At 34.7% G+C, this 18,235-nt stretch overlaps 3 protein-coding genes across 4 annotated transcripts; all 3 read left to right on the top strand.

The window, feature by feature from the left end:
- The first annotated feature begins 1,136 nt into the window (after nt 1-1,136).
- On the top strand, nt 1,137-3,888 carry LOC118439050. 2 transcript variants are annotated; one of them, XM_035860068.1, is made up of 8 exons: nt 1,137-1,506; nt 1,623-1,830; nt 1,898-2,020; nt 2,078-2,289; nt 2,546-2,671; nt 2,737-2,943; nt 3,035-3,181; nt 3,249-3,888. In XM_035860068.1, exons 2-8 carry the CDS (start codon nt 1,660-1,662, stop codon nt 3,739-3,741), a joined length of 1,479 nt encoding a protein of 492 aa, XP_035715961.1. In that variant the 5' UTR covers nt 1,137-1,506; nt 1,623-1,659; the 3' UTR covers nt 3,742-3,888. The 2 variants fall into 2 exon arrangements, with proteins under 2 accessions (XP_035715961.1, XP_035715960.1); XM_035860067.1 differs by having other exon boundaries at nt 1,648-1,830; nt 3,249-3,887.
- Nucleotides 3,889-5,781: 1,893 nt separating this feature from the next.
- Nucleotides 5,782-10,573, top strand: LOC118439124 (kelch-like protein 24). Its single transcript, XM_035860169.1, has 8 exons — nt 5,782-5,975; nt 6,274-6,461; nt 6,544-6,666; nt 6,727-6,938; nt 7,122-7,247; nt 7,320-7,526; nt 7,604-7,735; nt 8,272-10,573. Exons 2-8 carry the CDS (start codon nt 6,279-6,281, stop codon nt 8,744-8,746), a joined length of 1,458 nt encoding a protein of 485 aa, XP_035716062.1. The 5' UTR covers nt 5,782-5,975; nt 6,274-6,278; the 3' UTR covers nt 8,747-10,573.
- Nucleotides 10,574-14,854: 4,281 nt separating this feature from the next.
- Nucleotides 14,855-18,004, top strand: LOC118439051 (kelch-like protein 41). The gene is made up of 6 exons (XM_035860069.1): nt 14,855-15,169; nt 15,236-15,358; nt 15,418-15,629; nt 17,161-17,286; nt 17,370-17,576; nt 17,669-18,004. The coding sequence occupies exons 1-5, from the start codon at nt 14,999-15,001 to the stop codon at nt 17,434-17,436; spliced, it is 699 nt and encodes a 232-aa protein (XP_035715962.1). The 5' UTR covers nt 14,855-14,998; the 3' UTR covers nt 17,437-17,576; nt 17,669-18,004.
- The last annotated feature ends 231 nt before the right edge of the window (nt 18,005-18,235 follow it).

Genomic DNA, 18,235 nt, shown 5'->3' with positions numbered 1-18,235 from the left:
GGTTCCTATTGACATACCGGGCCGCAAGAAGCTCGTCCTTGCAAATTGTACTAATAAGGAAAGGAATTATGTATATAGTAACATTATCGGCGGGATTGTTTCGAACTAAAATGTCTATTCAAATTTGAGGGGGCCAAATGTTATAGAAATTGGCGACGGTTGAATCACTTATTGAACAAAATCACTGCTGCAGGTATTAGCAAATTTGATTTTTAAGTACGAACAGTATGCATAGCCAAAGTTTGAAACCTTTACCTACTCTAAAAAGGACACTATATAGGTCCATATTATATTTTTCGCATGGTATTGAGGCAAATCTAATATCATTCCGCAAATACTTATATTAAGGAGTAAATGCAATTCATTTGCGGATTATTTAAGATAATATTTTTATTAACTTGATTAAGTTTTTGAGAAATGTTCTGGCAACTGTAATTTAAAATGTGTAATTTAATCTATTTACAGTGCAGTTTTAGGTCATACTTAGCTGATTTCTGTAACTATTTCTCGAGTAAATTTTGTAACTGTTTGAGATTTCGTACACAAATTTTATTATTTTTTAGTAATATTCATTCATAATTAAAAACTAATAAAATTGGGTAAATGTTACTTATATATTTATTTATTTATATGTATTCCTTACACGTTACGATGTTTGTGCAAATTAAAATATCTATTTAATACCAATGACAACTAAATTCATAGTACAAATATAGTATACCAATTATTCATTCTTTCCTGTACTATAAAATATTAACTGGAATAAATAAAAATGTATATTTATTCGAAGTATTTACGTACATATTCTCATAAAAATTTGTACATAAATGAAGCAGTTATTCAGCACCTACTTATTTTTATAACAGGCTTAGCATCCATTTCCTGACAGAATAAGCACGTAAGCTAAAATTTGCATAAATGTCTACCAACAACATGGCCAGATCCCGGAACAAAGACACCAACTCCAGCAACCTAGCGGCAATTTGTGACAATACTTCCAAAATGCAGGAGAGACGGATGTAGTTTAAGCAGATCGCACCACTGTTGATTGATCACCACCAGACACATCACAAACAATCTCTTTTTCTTGCCATTGAACAACGTATCTGCCATCTTGCAAGATTTTACTTTTTTCTCATCAGAAGCATGCCGTCTCTCCTTGTGTACATATTTCTTACTCATTCCGTCCTACACTCTCAAATTTTAAACTTGTTAAATTCAGGCACTTCAGCTTAAAAGTTTAAAATTTTAAAGTATGTAAATATTTTCAATTTTTTACTGAAATCAACAAACGGTAACCGGATATTGTCATCGAGTAGAAAGTGAAATTGAGAATTTAAATATATAAATATATAGGGAAGTTGTTATATTTAAAGAGTTGTCAGGCCATTGATCCGCCCATATATAAATCTGCGACCACACCAATAATCTACAGTCTATTCGGAGCAGATTTACCCAATTTCGCTGCATCTGCATTAAGGTCACTATAAAAAATTTTGAGTTGAGGTATAAATAATAAATTAAATACTGTATAACAATACAATAATCTCAAATTGAATTAGAGAAAATTTATGTAGATTTTGAAACATCGTTTTATGTTGCTTCTGTAAAAAATAATTCAGGTCAATATTTTGTCGTTTCTCGAAGCAAAAAGCTGTAATGAGTGAGGTGAAACAACCTGAGAACGGGATGTTTCCTAACTGGACTTCTCCAGGAATGCTGGAACCAATTTGGGACTGGAGAGAAAGTCATGATGCTCGGATATCGAATTTACTCGAGACTGGGTTTCAAAGCGATTTAACCCTTTATCTCGGATCGGATGGAGTAAAAGTTTGTTCTGATTAATGAGTTTGTTAATAAACTCGGAATATTTAATTTTTTGTATGTATATAAATAGGTTCCCGTACACAGAATATTTCTCCAGGCCGGCTCTCCAACTCTAAATTTCAAGATCAAGGTTTCGATGGAGGACCTGGTCATAGAAGATGTGGATAGTCGTGTCTTCAAGATATTGCTGAAGGTTTAAAAAATAGAATTGTGGGATTGACATTGCTAATATTTTTGCCTTCAAATTTAGTATTTGTACACTGGGAAATGTAACGTGGAAATGGGGGATGCTCTCCAACTAATGCTACTCGCGAAGGAATATGAAATAAATGGTTTAAGGGACCACTGCGCTGCAGTCTTAAAGGGAGACTTGACCTGTGAAAATGTACTAGGACTTTTTCAAAGTGGGATGGAATACGGTCATGGTGATCTTATCCAATCATCACTTAAATTCATATGCAGGTAAGATTATCCATTTCCAATTTAAATCCGGTCAAGATTATGAGCCATAAATTATAACATATGTACATATAATTTTTTGGTGGGTTTTATTGAGCAAATTTAATTAGAAATAGAGTTCTGATTTTGCGGAAAACCTTACAAAAATTTAAATCTCTGGTTTATACCATCTAATTTTCAAACTTAGCTCTCTATTTTTAAATTTGGCTCTAATCAAATTGTTACTTAATTTTTTATATTGGTAATCTTCTATTTATAGGAATGCGAGTAAAATTTTGAGACGTGACGAATTTTCCAAAATGCGATTGGAATGTTTGATCGAAATAATTCAGCAGGACTCCCTCCGGGTTATTAGCGAGATGGAAGTGTTTGAAACGATAAATCGGTTAAAAAATCCTTTGCTAAATAAGAACTGAATGATTATTTTACTTATAAATTCTTTGTAATTAGCTGGGGCGTAGCAGAATGCGGACGACAATCTTTGGATCCAGAAAATACCGAAAATTTACGAAAATGCTTGGCCAAACCGCTGAATTACATCCGATTTCCGTTAATGGATCCGGAGGAATTCGCCTTACACGTGACATCCAAAAAACTCCTCAACACGGACGAGTCGATGGAGCTGCTGACCTGTTTCCTTGTGAAACCAGATCGTAGGTAATTAGAAAAATAAGAACCTTTTTTTTACTGTTGATCGTCATCATAAGCATGCTAACAGGCTTATTTAAATTACATTCTCTATTTCCAGAAATTTGCTTCCACATGCAAAATTTATATCACGTCCACGCACTTACATTTGTAAGGACATCTGTCTAAAAAGGACCATTACAGGTGGAACGAGAATAATTCAGAACGTTATCGTTGGCGGAAATGCAAACGGCGAAGAAACAATTATGTAAGAAAATCCGTTTGAGAGACAAAGCTTTTCCGTATTATTAATTTGTTGTATTAATATATTTCAGGGTTCGGGTTAAAGAAAATGCCGTATTGAAGTCAATTTCAGTATGCAAGGACATCTTTAACGTACATGGTAGTAACTACGTCGCCCTGTATGATCTAATTCAGGCCACGATCACAATGTCTGATGCATTTCTAAATGTCCGAACCCTTATGGTACAAACGGACGCTGTAAATAACGATGAATACTTACGAATCGACATCACTCCCCCTTTGCAACTTAACGTAAACGACGGTTGGGTGAAGGTCACGATTAGGTTTTCCGGCGTGATCGGATATCGCCATTTCAATGAAAGCATGGCCAGCAGAGTAAATGTGAACCTTACGCAAAGTATATTTCCCGCTAACGGATATAACAGAGTGGTTGCAAATTATGAGGATTGTTTTAAGTTAAGTATGGTAAACAGTGTGGATTTTGTCGATATTAAAAGAGCAGATTGGGATAATCTTTGGGAAAAGTTTGGATTGATTGAAAAGCTGGTATTTGAGTTAGTTTGATACATACGGTTTGTAGTGATCTTGATTTTGTTGGGTTTGTTTCTATAATTTAGTAATCCAACATCAAATAAAAACTGAATTTTTAGTATGTAAAAATTATTAATTTCTTTGTACTAAGAATGGTAATTCACTCAACTATAGAATACTAATCATTAAATTTTATTGCATATTATTGATTTAAATTTATTTATATACATATCCTCAGCAAAATTTGTACTAAATAAAAAAAGCAAAGGAATACAGAAACCTATGTACGTATTTATTTACATATGCATTTTTCTAAGGCGAGACAAAAAAGTAACCATGTGCCTATTTACCAAAAAAAAAGTGCATGGTTACGGCGAAGCCTATAGTATGCAGTTCAGTCCGCACCCCCAAACTTTAGCCTCAGATTGCGAGAAAACTATGCATCGTAGAGAAAAAACACAAGACACAAAAAAGTTAGGAAATTATGCGAGGTAGTGCGGGTTTAGCTAAGCGGTCCAAAATTTGCACCCTATCGTACCCCTCCAGGCGTCAAAACTGACTTTTTTTTCAGGATCTCGGAATTTTGCGATGTAGCTAAAAATTCGGCGTTACTCAAATGAAAGGTCTTTAATAAAAGTTATGTCGAATGCACTTTGTTTGATTAAAATCGGTTGAAAAATGAAAAAGTTTTAACGGTGGGTACTTTATTCTTGGTGTGGTATGGTTGCTACCATGCATTTTCATGAAAATTTTTTTAGTTCGTTTCTGCATTTATCTCTGATAGCAACCAATAATAAATTTTGAAATTGAATTATAATCAAAGAATCAAGAATTTTGAGATAACTTTGGTTAGATTTTTTGCATATGTGGACGGATTAAAGCAGGAGATAAATCTGGAAAACAATATAGGGTGACGGGTGGGCGTAATATTGGCTTATAGTAATGAAGTTAATTTGAAAATAATACATAGGAGGAAGCTCACATTTACACAAAGTTCCCCAAACACTAAAGAAAAATTGTGTGTATTAATGTAAAAAAATTAGCCCAACTGGACGACACATCCCATTTTATAGAAGTTGTTCTTCATTAAATTTCTTACACTTGAAACCGTTACTTATATAATACATAATTTTCCCACTTAAAAACAGAAAATAAATTACATTACAAAAAAGAAACCTAAGGCGTGACTGAAAACGGGAAACAAGCCCCCCACCCCCTCTCCTGATACCCTAAGCAACCCGTACTCCACCCACACAGCTACACCCTGTCTTGCCGGGCCAAGTGTAGTTTTCAATTTACGTAATCTTCCTTTAAAATAAAATTTACTTTGTACAAATTCCATATTTTCGTTGCATGATAGAAAGGGATGAAGCTTATCATCGGGATAAAAAAAATGTTTAACTAAGCTAATTTCTTTTAGAATTAGTTTTGAACTGGATCGATGCGTTGTGTTTGCCAAATCTCGTCAAAATTGGACAAGCGTTCTGATGTTGCGAAGGACATACCCATGTACATATGTTCTCATTTTGATTAAAAAATTCGACACAGCACTTGGCCCGGGCAAGACAGGGTGTAGCTGTGTGGGCGGAGTACGGGTATCAGGTTGCGGGTATCAGGAGAGGGGGTGGGCTTGTTTCCCGTCTTCAGTCACGCCTTAGGTTTCTTTTTTGTAATGTAATTTATTAAGGAATAGTTATGGTTTCTGTATGCATTTGATAACAGAAAAAATAAGTATGTATTTACCTAATTACATATTTGCATATACATCAAGCAGCAATATACATAGTGAACAAAGGCAGCCACTCGAGTAACCTTGCGGCATTTCGTGGCAACATTTCCACACGAAGAACCCATTGAGCAGCAAAGTGAAGGCAGGGCGTGGCCTTGTTGATTTGTCACCAGTAAAGCAGGGCAAAGAAAAATACTTTCCTTTGAAAAAGGACTCCATTCTGCCATCTGGCATTATTTATTTTTCTTAACAATACACTCACCATGCCTTTTCTCCGTCTTCTTCATTCAGTGGAACTCCCTGAAACTCAGTACATATTAAATTTACGTGCTCAAATATTTCCGTATTTAAAATTTAAAATAAATATTTTCATTATTTAATACTTAACAAATATCACAAGTAGTATCCGTGTACACTGGTATAAGTGTCCCAATAAAGAAGAAATTGAAAGTTAGACCGGACATTTAGGGAAGGAACTACAGTAGTCAGACCTTTCAAACTCCGATAAGTACACTTGCGAGAACACCACACCTCTAAGGTAATCCCCAGACACCAACCAAACTCATGTAATCCTGGTATTTATTTAACTTAAACTAATTATAAAGCTGGAGAATAATACGTACTTAGCAATACAACTGTCTTAATTACATTTTAGATAATTTGTATAAAGAGCTTCATTATTCCGAAAATTTGTTTCTGCAATTTATAATTCTGTCTAATGTTGTTTGTTTTCAGTATTATTATTATATCACTATTTATTATTTTTATTTTAATTGATTTTATTTAATATTTACCATAAAAATTTTAATTGATACTTATTTAAATTTGTCGAGAAGCTAAAATGAGTGACAAGATGAAGATAGCTGACCACGGAAAATTTTCTAAAAACGGGCGCGATACTTCTCCACGGTTGGTAGAATCAGCATGGGACTGGAGAGTCAGCCATGATGATCGGATATTAAATTTACTTGAGACTGGATTTCAAAGCGATTTAACCCTTCACCTAGGAGCGGAAGGAGTGAAGGTTAATTCTAATTAATGAGATTATTTGTCAACTCTTAAATTAATTACAATTATGTAATCATATTTAAAATTTGCATACACAGGTACCAGTCCACAGAATATTTTTCCAGGCCAGTTCTCCTGTGCTGAATGGCAAGCTCAAGGCTTCAGTAGAGGACCTGGTCATTGCGAATGTGGACAGCCGTATCTTCAAAATATTGCTGAAGGTATAACTAGTGAGGGAAGAATCGGTACTGATTTATTTAATTCTGATCATTTAAATTTAGTATTTGTACACGGGGACATCTGACGTGGGGATGGGCGATGCTCTACAATTAATGCAACTGGCGACGGAATTTGAGATCAATGGGTTGAGGGACGATTGCGCTACAGTGCTGAAGGGGGACCTGACATGTGAAAATGTGCTTGGGCTGTTCGAAAGTGGGATGGAATATGCTCACGGGGATTTTATCCAGTCCACACTTAAATTCATTTGCACGTAAGACCCTGAATAATTTATTCCAATTTGTTATAGATTTTCAACTTTTTGTTTTTATTTATTATCGTGTGTTTTTAGGAGGAAGATTTGAATTTAAATAATATTTCTGCTTGGATTCTTAAAACAATTTATAGCTTCCTTTTCCACTAACTGATTACCCAATTTAACTCAGAATAATTATAGGAATGCGCGGCAAATTTTGAAACGTGATGAATTTGCTAAATTGCGACTGGAGTGCCTGATTGAAATTATTCAGCAGGATTCACTGATTGTTATGAATGAGATGGAAGTTTTTGAGGCTGTCAATAGGTATAAGTTTGTATAGCTATGTAATATCTTGATAATGACATTTTAAAATTAAAATGTGTCATAAATATACAGGTGGGGCCTAGCCGAATGTGCACGACTATCATTGGATCCTGATAACACTGAAAATTTAGGCAAATGTTTGGCGAAACCATTGAATTACATTCGATTCCCGTTAATGAATCCGGAAGAATTTGCTTTGAATGTGACGTCAAAGAAACTTCTCAACACGGACGAGTCGATGGAACTGCTGACCTGTTTCCTTGTTTCGCCGGAGCGGAGGTAAACAGAAAAATTAAACACTTTGCATCTCAGAATTTCCATATAAGTACGTTTGAATAATGTTCTTTGATTTATAGAAAAATGCTTCCACAAGGACGATTTGTCTCGCGTCCGCGCACCTACGTTTGTAAGCGTGTCTCTCTCAAAAGAAGCATTACAGGTGGTCATAGAATTCATATCACTGGTGGAAATGCTGGCGAAGCAATCATGTAAGAAAATATTACTGTATATAAAAATTGTGTTTGTCTTTTTAGCCCGAGCCAGGGCTTATGTATTTATCATGTCTGTCTGTCACCACGATAACTCTCTTTAAACTTATCCGATTGACTTCAAATTTGGCAGACACGTAGATAAGGTCAATAGTCAGGCTAAGTTCGTAGATGAGCAAAATCGGTCAAGTCGTTGACCGGTGGGGGTCATATGGGTGGTGGCGGTATAATGCACCAAATTTACAAAATTGTCGTATAATATTGAAATTTGGCACAGAGGTTTGTAATGCCTTCTAATGAAAGAATACGAACGAAAATTTGGGAAATTTTTATCCGGAGGCACCATATGGGGTGCCCCCACCGATTTTAAAATATTGTCCTAGACGATGTTGAATAGTTTTCCACTGTAATTTTTGTGAATAAGTTTTTGTGAAAATAAAGCTGCAATTTAAAACTGAAAATCTATTGAACTGGCTCGGGCTATATCAAGTCTGCACTGTAGGTTTTAATAATTTACTAACATTAAATATTTTCAGGGTTCGTGTTACAGCAAATTCTGTACTGAAGTCTATTTCAATATTCAAGGACAACTTTGACGTTTATGGTGCCAACTATGTTTACTATTATGACCAGATTCTGGCTACTATTACAATGTCTCACGGAATTCTAAATGAGCAAAAATTTACCGGACAAGCACGCATTAGGCAGGACAATGAATACTTTCGAATTGATGTAGACCCCCCTGTCCAGCTTAATGTGGATGATGGTTGGGTTAAGATCACGATTTCATTTTCCGGGCAAATCAGATATCACTTTATTAACCACCCCTCGTATAGCAACGCAAATGCGACAATTATTAACTTAAGTTGCATGATGGTAGGAAATTATGAAGATTTGTTTTCGTCAAGTGTGGTAGACAGTATGGGTATTGTGGATATTAAGAGACCTGAGGGGGATAACCTTTCAGTAAAGTCTGGCTTGATTGAAAATTTGGAATTTGAACTAGCTTAATCCATTCGGTATAGCGTTTTTTAGATTATGTTGGGTGTGTTGTAGAATTAAGATAGAAGTAAATATTTTTAAACTAGGATTTTTTTGGTGCCCGTGACACCAGGGCAGTTTTTAATATGAAATTTAATACGATAAATCAAATAATTTAAAACAAATTTATCAATTTGTGTGTAAACAACGAAACCGAAAACTTTATTATCAAGACAAATTTTAAGGAGCAAGATTCATATACATACTTATTTTTTTAAGAATACAAACACAGCAGGCATTATCGACATTATGGACGACGTCAACGTCGCAGGCCACATGCAACCATACTGAACTCAGTTACTGAGTTCAGTAATGCATTGTGAGATTGGCTGATAATAATATATTGAAGGGATGCATTACAGAAGGACAAACAGACAGACAGGCATTATTGGGTAAATATATAAGTTAATGAATTATTTATTAAACATTTTAAATATTTATTAAATACAGTATATACTTATACATTTATTAAATATTTATAAATATTTAAATATATAATCTTGCACGTTAATTATAAAAAAGATCCAAATGGTCTTTATGGATACTATTAAGTGTATTTTTACAGATATAGTTAACATAATATACAAAGGAATAACTATGAATTTATAAGTATTTACATATCTAGTGTTGAGTTTAAGAGAAATATTTATACTAAAATTGTAATAAAAAAGGGTACTTTAATTGCTATGGTAGGTGGGCCACGGGCCATTGATTTCCTATTAAATTTCTGGGCCACGCTAAAATGCAGGACTTTCAATAGTTTCGAATTTTAATCCATGGAGATTTTTTGCGTTTAAAAAAAGTCATCACTTATGGCATGGGAATTAAAATTAGAGACAATTTTTACGCCCCTCTCCGTAAGAATATTAGCGCAGGGGCGTAAAAATTCTCTATAACTTAAATGCCCATACCATAATATATTTATGTGTCGAGTAATTCTGGACAAACTTTCAATTTCGTATACACATATTTCTGCAAGTTATATATGTATCTTACGTATGTATGAATGAAATGCATAGAGCGAGCCAGGCGAGATACATAAACTATCTCGATCAGAGTTTCGCAATTCTCACTTATTGAGTATATTTCCCATCAGACTGGGAAATTGGAAACAAATGGAAAGTTGGGATTGCTGTTTCGGGAATACTTGGAACAACTTTTTTGAAAGCTGATATTTAGAAAACCTATCTCATAAATTTATCTTACTCTTCATGAGATTCTGAGAAATATATGGGTAACACGATTCAAATCCATTACTCTTTAAAATTATCTATGTATGTATTAATATGCAAGCCTCCACTATGGAAATGGTGAGCCCCAGCGGTATACCTAAGCAAATAACGCAGGAGTATATGGTCTATTAATTGCAAACTATCATTCCAACACTAGGCACTATGTAAAAATGTTTTATCGTCTTAACCTATTTTAGAATACGTTATGTCCAGGATGAGTACATAGATATAAGGGTTTGTTGAAACAAATGCAACTAATACATCCTTTGTGCAATCACTTATTTAATAAGTATCAAAAATTGTTAAACCATAAAAGTGTTTGTAAGTACAATTCAGTAATTTTGTCCCATCTATTGTAGTTGAACAATGTATCCCAGTAAGTAATGCTTAACCAATTTACTGAATTTAACAAAAGATAGCTCCCGGTCCCGGAAGACACTAATTGGCATACACAATAAAGTTTTCTAAACTGTTGCGTTATTATTCGCTATTAAAGTATTTTTATTACTGTACAGCATACTATGTAGCAGATTCTGTCTGAATTATAGTGTTTTGTCAACATATTTATGTAGTACCCGGTTATTGGATTATTAATTTCTCAAGTATAGAACTGTATTCGTAGTACACGGTTATATATGCAAAATTTATCCCGTTTTCATAATGCTTGATACACGTATTCCGTTATAATGCAATGGCTTCTCGGTTCTACTGCAATACAACATAAGGTTTTGCAATATTTTGAGTGCCAATTAGATAGAATTATGTATCACTTATCTTACAATTATTCCTAAGCCCAAAAAATTATATTTGGGTTTGGCAGCATTCTGAGTGCAAATTAAATACAGAGGTAAATTGCGAAATTATAACTATAAGTTATTCCTTAGACCAAAAAATTCTATAGTTTTCGATTTACATAAACTGGATTACTTGAATAAATTTCTACACAAATACTTATGCAAATGAAAGAAACGAGTAATAGATTGAGACGACGGTTTGTGCAACGCAAGTCCATATTACAAAACAATTTGATAAATTTGATTTCACAGCGTTCACTTACTTCAAAATATTGAAGATTTTACTTGCTTCGAACAATCTATTGGTTCTTATTCCAGTATTTCAAAAAGGTATTCCCCGCAATGGAAATAAAACCAAAACGAAGCTTTTATAAATACTTTTCTATAGAGTAAGTATAAGGGAACATAAGACATTGTTTGTGAATCTGACAAAGTGTACCCGTCCCGCCCGGACTCAATGCACCCGATGAAGGAAAATATAACGATTTCAAATTTTATCCGGTTATTATGTGGTCCTAAATAGAAATGGGGTCGCCAGTTTTTGCAAATTCGATAAAATTCTATGAAGGATTTAAAAAAAAGATAGGATAGTGTAATGCAGGAAACATTCGTGTAATTTAATTACACAATTATCACTAATTTTCATCTCAGTCTATGGTCTTGGGACCAATGAGAATTCATTTATTTAAATTCCAGAATTTTTTTTAAAGGAGAACCATTAAGTTCTACCCTAATTGCAGCTTACATAAATATGTACAAGTTCTAGGTAAGAGACACCTTCCAAAAAGGCCAAGGGAAATTTTTTAATTTACGACTTTACATGTTTAACTACTTATTATTCGTATAATATAAAAAATCTTCTGATCTTCGACACAAAATTTATGAAACAATTTGAGACTGCAGCATTATTTAATTAGGGAACCTTGGAAGTTTATACTTTGGCAAAAATTAAAATATATAATACAGCGGTAAAACATAGGGGTTGTTTAAACATTGACATTCAATTTTTTTAATATATGCATTTTCAAGGGTCGCTAGGTATTAAGGTTATCTAAATACATAAGTGTCTATAGACACTTATTTGAATGTCATATATATGACTTTCAAACCTTGGTATTTCATAAGACTTATCTGTCGGGGTGCGCTCACTCTGATGGGACAGGTGCACTGTGTCCCAGTTTATATTGTAACTATTTTAAAGTTAAGTAACTATTTTTTTCTGTAGAATGTTTACCTCCATGATGCCTCATGTATTTACTCGGTTGGTCTTGCTGTCGGAAATATTGTACCCGGTTTGTATTTGTTTGAAAGATATTCGTAATAATGATGGTGCAATACCCAAAAAAATTGTACACAATGTTGAAAATTGTGACCTACAAATACTCCACGACGTCGATTTGTCCTCGCATTACTTTTCGTTCTTGCAAGATCTATTTCTCCCGAGAACCATAATATTTATGCCACCGTTTGAGAAAATACTGGTCAGTTTTATAAGTATTAGAGACTTGCCATTCACCATTGACGTTATGGTGACTCGGCCTGCGGGAAATAAGATAAGCATTTGGTTAAGCAAGCGTCTACTTACTAAAAATATACAAAGTTTTGAATCACCCAAGTTTACAGCTTGGTTGATGATATCTACTACATATCACTACATTAGTAAATTGACAGGGCATTTGAAATTTATATCCTCGATAAAAAATACTTACCCAATAATTATCACTAAATTGGGTTTGGAGGAAGCAGCAACTTTTTTAGAAATCTATTTATTGTCATGAAAATTTATTTATACTCCTCATCTCAAGACCAAGTGTAAAAATCTGTGTAAAGAGGCTAGGGTTGTCACCTCATATTAAAGAGAACTATGATTGTAAATTAGCAGACGACGGTAAAATATTGGCAGGTTATGAGAGGCTTACGCCACTTCAAGAAATTTGGACGGGATCTTATAAACCTTCAAACGTAAAGGAACCTGATCTTGTCACAATCAGAAATTTGCCTCATCCTTCGCTAAATCCGTTTGATGGTAAGACCTATATGTCCATGCCGCTGTACATGGCAGCAATTTTAGTGGAAGCTGGGAGAAATGCGACGCTCGTTTTAAGTCGATATTGGGATAATGGTCCACGTGTGATTGCCAACCTGGAGGTAGAAACCAACTTATATCTTCTCAACTACGAAGGAATGCTTTCGGAATACACATATTCTACCGGATACCAATTTCTGAGTTGTTATGCTGATTCCTATATAACTTTTGATTTTTACGTGACACCATTCCAGCCAGCAGTATGGCTTGTTTTGGTATCCAGTCTGCTTTTGACCTTTATGGTTCTATCCTTCTACATGTTTTGGAAGAATAACCGATCTGCGATTTCATTATTATTTTCGGTCCAATCTTTATTTTTCGATGACTTCACATCTGTTCCGAAATCTATTGCAAATACGCTGTTCTATCGTATCTTGTTCAGCGTTTTGGGATTAGTTGCTGTTGTGTTAACGAATTGTTATATTGGAATAATGATAACAGAACTTAACGCACCGTTGAAACAATCACGGCCGGCAACGTTCCAAGACCTAATATGTCAAGGTGGACATATTCTCAATAGTAAAGACTCTCAAGATATTGAAAGATGGGCAAACGATGGAAATCTAGATAGATATTTCGGGTACTGGGGAAAGCTGAATTTGTTGTTACCAAATGTTTCAAATGTTTTTGCGTCGGATACTTGTTTTAGAATGCTTTCAACCCCGATTCAAACTGCATTTGGGACAACGTACGCATTTTATTTTCATTTGGTTTTCAAATACTCCTTTGATATCGATAAACTATTAAAGGAATTTATGTTCAAAAAGGAAAATCCTACAGAAATTAGCAAAGCCAATATATTCTACCTCCTCCTTTTAAATCCAGTCCATAACTTTCTTCCCAGCGGTATCAATTTCACAACAAGAACGCACACCACTACAGAATTACAAGACTTGGTGGAGTAAGATATTACAGGTTGTCAGAAAAAAACTGTCCTAGTAGGTATGCTGGAACTGATTGAGGGAGAGATGGATTTTCTTACTAAAAGTTGCCCTTCAAAGAAATTTTATTCTGGAACCAACCTCCTGGAAGAGAAACGGTCTGGATGGAACTTTATTGGTGGAGGTAGGAGTCCAATGTCTAGAAGTATATCTCCCGTTCATCAAAGATTTCAAGCTCTGGTTCATTCCGGAATTTATTCAAGATTGAAGAGTGAAATGGCAAGAAATATGTGGAAATGGAGAAGACCGGTGGCAAATGATGCATTATTTCCTACATTATTTCATCGATGGGTATGAATGGAAGACTTGTGACAGTTTTTATTGTCTGCAGTGCTCTGTTTTCTGTAGCTTTGACAGTCTTTATGGCCGAACTTTTTAATTACACTTGGAAGTTTTTGTATTTAAATGTCCATGAGAGGTTCTATTCGTGCCGTTGAAAACTGTAATTTCATCCACATTTTAAAAATAACAATTGCACAGTGAGTAATAAAATGAAAATGTGAATAATAAAATAGACATAAACTAAATTAAAATTCAATAGTTCCTCCTGACAGTTTTGTTATCTTTTCCCAAATTATATTATAATTAATGCATAAACAAAACTTTTAATCAAATTATTTCAATGAATATAAAGTAAATTATATGCTTATCTCTAGCACGGTATGATTACTAATCCAAATTTATTACAAATAGATGTTGTAAACGGACTCATTTATATTCATGACATAATGCCCCCCATGCATGTGTTAACAAAAAAATTATGTATAAATATAATTCCAGTGTAGCATGATATTCATGCAACATAACGGCGAGATGAAGAAACAAATGCAGCTATCGGAGCAACCTTGTGGCAATTCGTAGTAATATTTCCAATGCAGGAGAGACCACGTTCATAAAGAGGAATGCTCCATGGCTTATCACTGGTTATCTGCGTATTTGTATGCTGATTAGATAAAGGATGTCCTGTTATGCCCATATTTAACTCATTGGAAAATTGTGAGCAGTGAAATAATATTTAACGATAATAAATTCCTAAATTTAATTGGGGAGAATTTACGTTAGTGTTACGATTTATTACTAGTAAGAAGAGTTATTTCTGACATTTGTATTCCGTTAAATAATCTGCCATTTCTCTCGTTAGAATAGCTTAAAGGATTGATAAGCTCATAATGTCTGGGAACCGTCCGTCTTCTAAAAAACCCAATGGAAATAATACTTCTCAAGGGATGATGCAACCAACATGGGAATTTACAAGAACTCATGATGATCGGATATTAAGTTTACTTGAGACTGGGTTTCAAAGTGATTTGACCCTACAACTTGGATCGGAAGGGACAAAGGTTTGTTTTATTTATAATGAAGTAATTAGAAACTAGCAATCAACATATATATTGGAAAATATTTAGGTTCCTGTACACAGAATATTTCTCCAGGCCGGTTCCCCAGTGTTGAATGGAAAGATCAAAACTTCGATGGAGGAATTAGTCATTGATAATGTGGACAGTCGCATCTTCAAGATAATGCTAAAAGTAGAAAAAAGATGCAAAAAATGATAAAGATTTGTTCTATTTTTGTTTTTTGAATGTAGTATTTGTACACTGGCAAGTCTAGCGTCAAAATGGGCGATGCTCTGCAATTAATGCAACTTGCGACGGAATATGAGATCAACGGGTTAAGGGACGATTGCGCTACTGTGCTTAAGGGAGACTTGACTTGCAAAAATGTGCTTGGGCTGTTCCAAAGTGGGATGGAATATGCTCACGGGGAATTTATCCAGTCAACTCTGAAATTCATATGCACGTAAGACATAAATTATGTTTTTACATTTGTTCATGATTCTTAAGTGTATACTTACTTATAAAGGGACTTAGTTTAAATTTTTATGTGGAATATTTAAGGTAACCATATTTGCGATGTTTTTTTATAAAATGTGTGGATGTTTCCTGCATCAATTATCAAGTTGAGCTTGGGAGGTTAAATCGTCATGTGATTATTAAGATAGACTAATACAATCAAAAGGTGTTTTTTCGCCCTCCAACGATTTCGATGTATGATACCTCAAAATTTACGGAATTTTGTGTAGATTAAGAATCAGTAATAATACACAATGGTTAGGCGTTATGATTTACTAAAGGTTATCTGATTTATCCCTGAAGTATTTTCCGTCGGTGAATTTTACTGATCGACTCAATATGTAGGCCATTAACTATTCTAAGCAGGCCAAGTCGTTTTTTCCACTCCGTCATCTCTTTTCTATATTTACAGGCATTGTTAGGTTAGGTTAGGTATTGGTATTGGGGGCGAGGTTAGCCAGTTTTTACGCCAGAAACCAAAGTATGCGAATTTATTGCGAATTTTGAAATATTTCGATATTGGCCAAAATTCGTCATAATTTGTTCAAACATCAGCGGAAATTACTAGAATAGTTAGTTTGACCTCGGTTCTGTTGAGTGGTGCTAATTTGGCGATCAGATTTTTTAAATAGTCGAGTGTGGGAAAATAATTCCAAATCTGCCATTATTTTTACTTGGTCCAGGCTTATACAATCTTAATCAGATTTTTTTCTGCTCCAACGGTTTTAATGAATCATACCTTAAAATTTCCGTAAAATTATATAGATTCAGAATCCAAAATAACATAGGGGCGGGCGGTCAGGGGAAGCCGCAATAGACTGTAATATGCGAATTATTGCGAATTTTGAGATATTAGGTTATTGGCCAAAACTCGTGCTCAATAGTGCTCAAGAGTGTTTAAAAAAATTATTTTGACCTCAATTTGGTCCCCAAGTAATATTTTAATAATCAGTTTTTCAAATATACGACTTTTGGAAACTATTGGCAAATTCGCCATTTTCGTTCTTAGTAGTCCACGATGGTAATACCGAACGTTTTGGGGCATTTTTAGCATTAACATGATTTTTTTAAGTTGAGTTTTATCCCTTACGGTTTTTAAATGTTGATCAGTGATAGCATACATATACGTATGCAATCGCGTCCGTATATGTATATCCGGACACTATAAACGACTTTTGTTAGTCTCGACTTCATTACTTTCTGCTCAATAAAATCTTAAAATCAAGTTATTTTACATATGTAGTGATTGACCACATATCGCGTAACCAGTGTTTCCTTTTGGACGTCCAAAACACATTTGGACATTTTGTTTATTTTGGACACCTCAGGATTGGTGTCCAAAACCACTTTTGGACACTATCCAAAAGTGTCCAGGGTGGTTTCAACCAAGCGAAACCCTGCGCGTAACTAAATTCGAAAATATACGGACACATCCACCTTGTCTAAATCACCATTTGTTATTATTCTTTTATTTAAAGCAATGCGCAAAAAATTTTGAAACGTGATGAATTCCCTAACCTTCGGCTGGAGTGTTTGATCGAAATAATTCAGCAGGATTCCCTCCGGATTACCAGCGAAATGGAGGTGTTTCAAGCTGTGAATCGGTAAATGTTTCTCTAGTTCGCTAAATAGTATTGTAATAATTAATTGTTTTTTTCATCCTAAATTATATTAAATATATATCAAGCTGGGGCCTGGCTGAATGTACGCGACAAGCTCTGGACCCAGAAAACTCGGAAAATTTACGCAAATGAATGGCGAAGCCATTGAATTACATTCGCTTCCCGTTAATGGGCCCGGAGGAATTTGCCTTGAACGTAACGTCAAAGAAACTCCTCAATACTGACGAATCGATGGAACTTTTGACTTGTTTCCTCGTTTCGCCAGAGAGGAGGTATTAAAAAATAAACACTTTTCAACTCTGTATCGCCACCTAGAAAAAAACTGAACCATTGATATACCTGAATAACGTTCTTATATTTCTAGAAATATGCTTCCACAAGGAAGATTTATATCACGTCCACGCACATACATATGCAAGGATGTCTGCCTTAAAAGGAGTGTAGCAGGTGGTTAGATTAGCTAACTGGCATCACATAATTTTTAAATGTAATTAAAAGTATTTGCATATTTAAATACAGTATTTTGTATACAGTATAAATATATTTAAGCAGCAAGAACTCTGTAAATCATATTGGATTATATTTTTTTCAAGACTAATATGCAATGAGCGACTTCTTTGTGCAAGTATATACAAGTATACTCATAGATACTGACCTAATTAAAATGCCGAGCATGGAAATATAAAATAATTGTCATTTATTTACTGCGGCTCCTTATTCGCCCGGCCCCTTCTTCACCAGGCTCTTTCTTCGCCAGGCCCTTTCTTCGTCAGGCCCTTTCTTCGTCAGGCCCCTTCTTCGTCCGGCTCCTTTTTCGCCCGGCTCTTTCTTCGCCAGGCTCCTTTGACCACGCTCCTTCATCCCCGGCTCCTTTTTCGCCGGCTCCTTTATCGGATACCCGGGAAAAAGTAGGCTATTTAACAATTTGTTG

The sequence above is a fragment of the Folsomia candida genome, unplaced genomic scaffold (assembly GCF_002217175.1).
Source record: "Folsomia candida strain VU population unplaced genomic scaffold, ASM221717v1 Fcan01_Sc030, whole genome shotgun sequence".
Lineage (NCBI taxonomy): Eukaryota > Metazoa > Arthropoda > Collembola > Entomobryomorpha > Isotomidae > Folsomia > Folsomia candida.
Note: the sequence above shows the minus strand (reverse complement) of the source record. Positions and strands in the feature narration are given on the sequence as shown.

What these genes read in the sequence shown, in the direction of transcription:
- LOC118439051 (XM_035860069.1), top strand. Translation starts at nt 14,999, where the DNA reads ATGTCTGGGAACCGTCCGTCTTCTAAAAAACCCAATGGAAATAATACT. An exon ending in TCTTCAAGATAATGCTAAAA is followed by an intron (nt 15,359 to 15,417) that starts GTAGAAAAAAGA and finishes TTTTGAATGTAG; the next exon opens with TATTTGTACACTGGCAAGTC. An exon ending in GTGTTTCAAGCTGTGAATCG is followed by an intron (nt 17,287 to 17,369) that starts GTAAATGTTTCT and finishes ATATATATCAAG; the next exon opens with CTGGGGCCTGGCTGAATGTA.
- LOC118439124 (XM_035860169.1), top strand. Translation starts at nt 6,279, where the DNA reads ATGAGTGACAAGATGAAGATAGCTGACCACGGAAAATTTTCTAAAAAC. An exon ending in ACACTTAAATTCATTTGCAC is followed by an intron (nt 6,939 to 7,121) that starts GTAAGACCCTGA and finishes GAATAATTATAG; the next exon opens with GAATGCGCGGCAAATTTTGA. An exon ending in AATGCTGGCGAAGCAATCAT is followed by an intron (nt 7,736 to 8,271) that starts GTAAGAAAATAT and finishes AAATATTTTCAG; the next exon opens with GGTTCGTGTTACAGCAAATT.
- LOC118439050 (XM_035860068.1), top strand. Translation starts at nt 1,660, where the DNA reads ATGAGTGAGGTGAAACAACCTGAGAACGGGATGTTTCCTAACTGGACT. An exon ending in TCGGATCGGATGGAGTAAAA is followed by an intron (nt 1,831 to 1,897) that starts GTTTGTTCTGAT and finishes GTATATAAATAG; the next exon opens with GTTCCCGTACACAGAATATT. An exon ending in AACGGCGAAGAAACAATTAT is followed by an intron (nt 3,182 to 3,248) that starts GTAAGAAAATCC and finishes AATATATTTCAG; the next exon opens with GGTTCGGGTTAAAGAAAATG.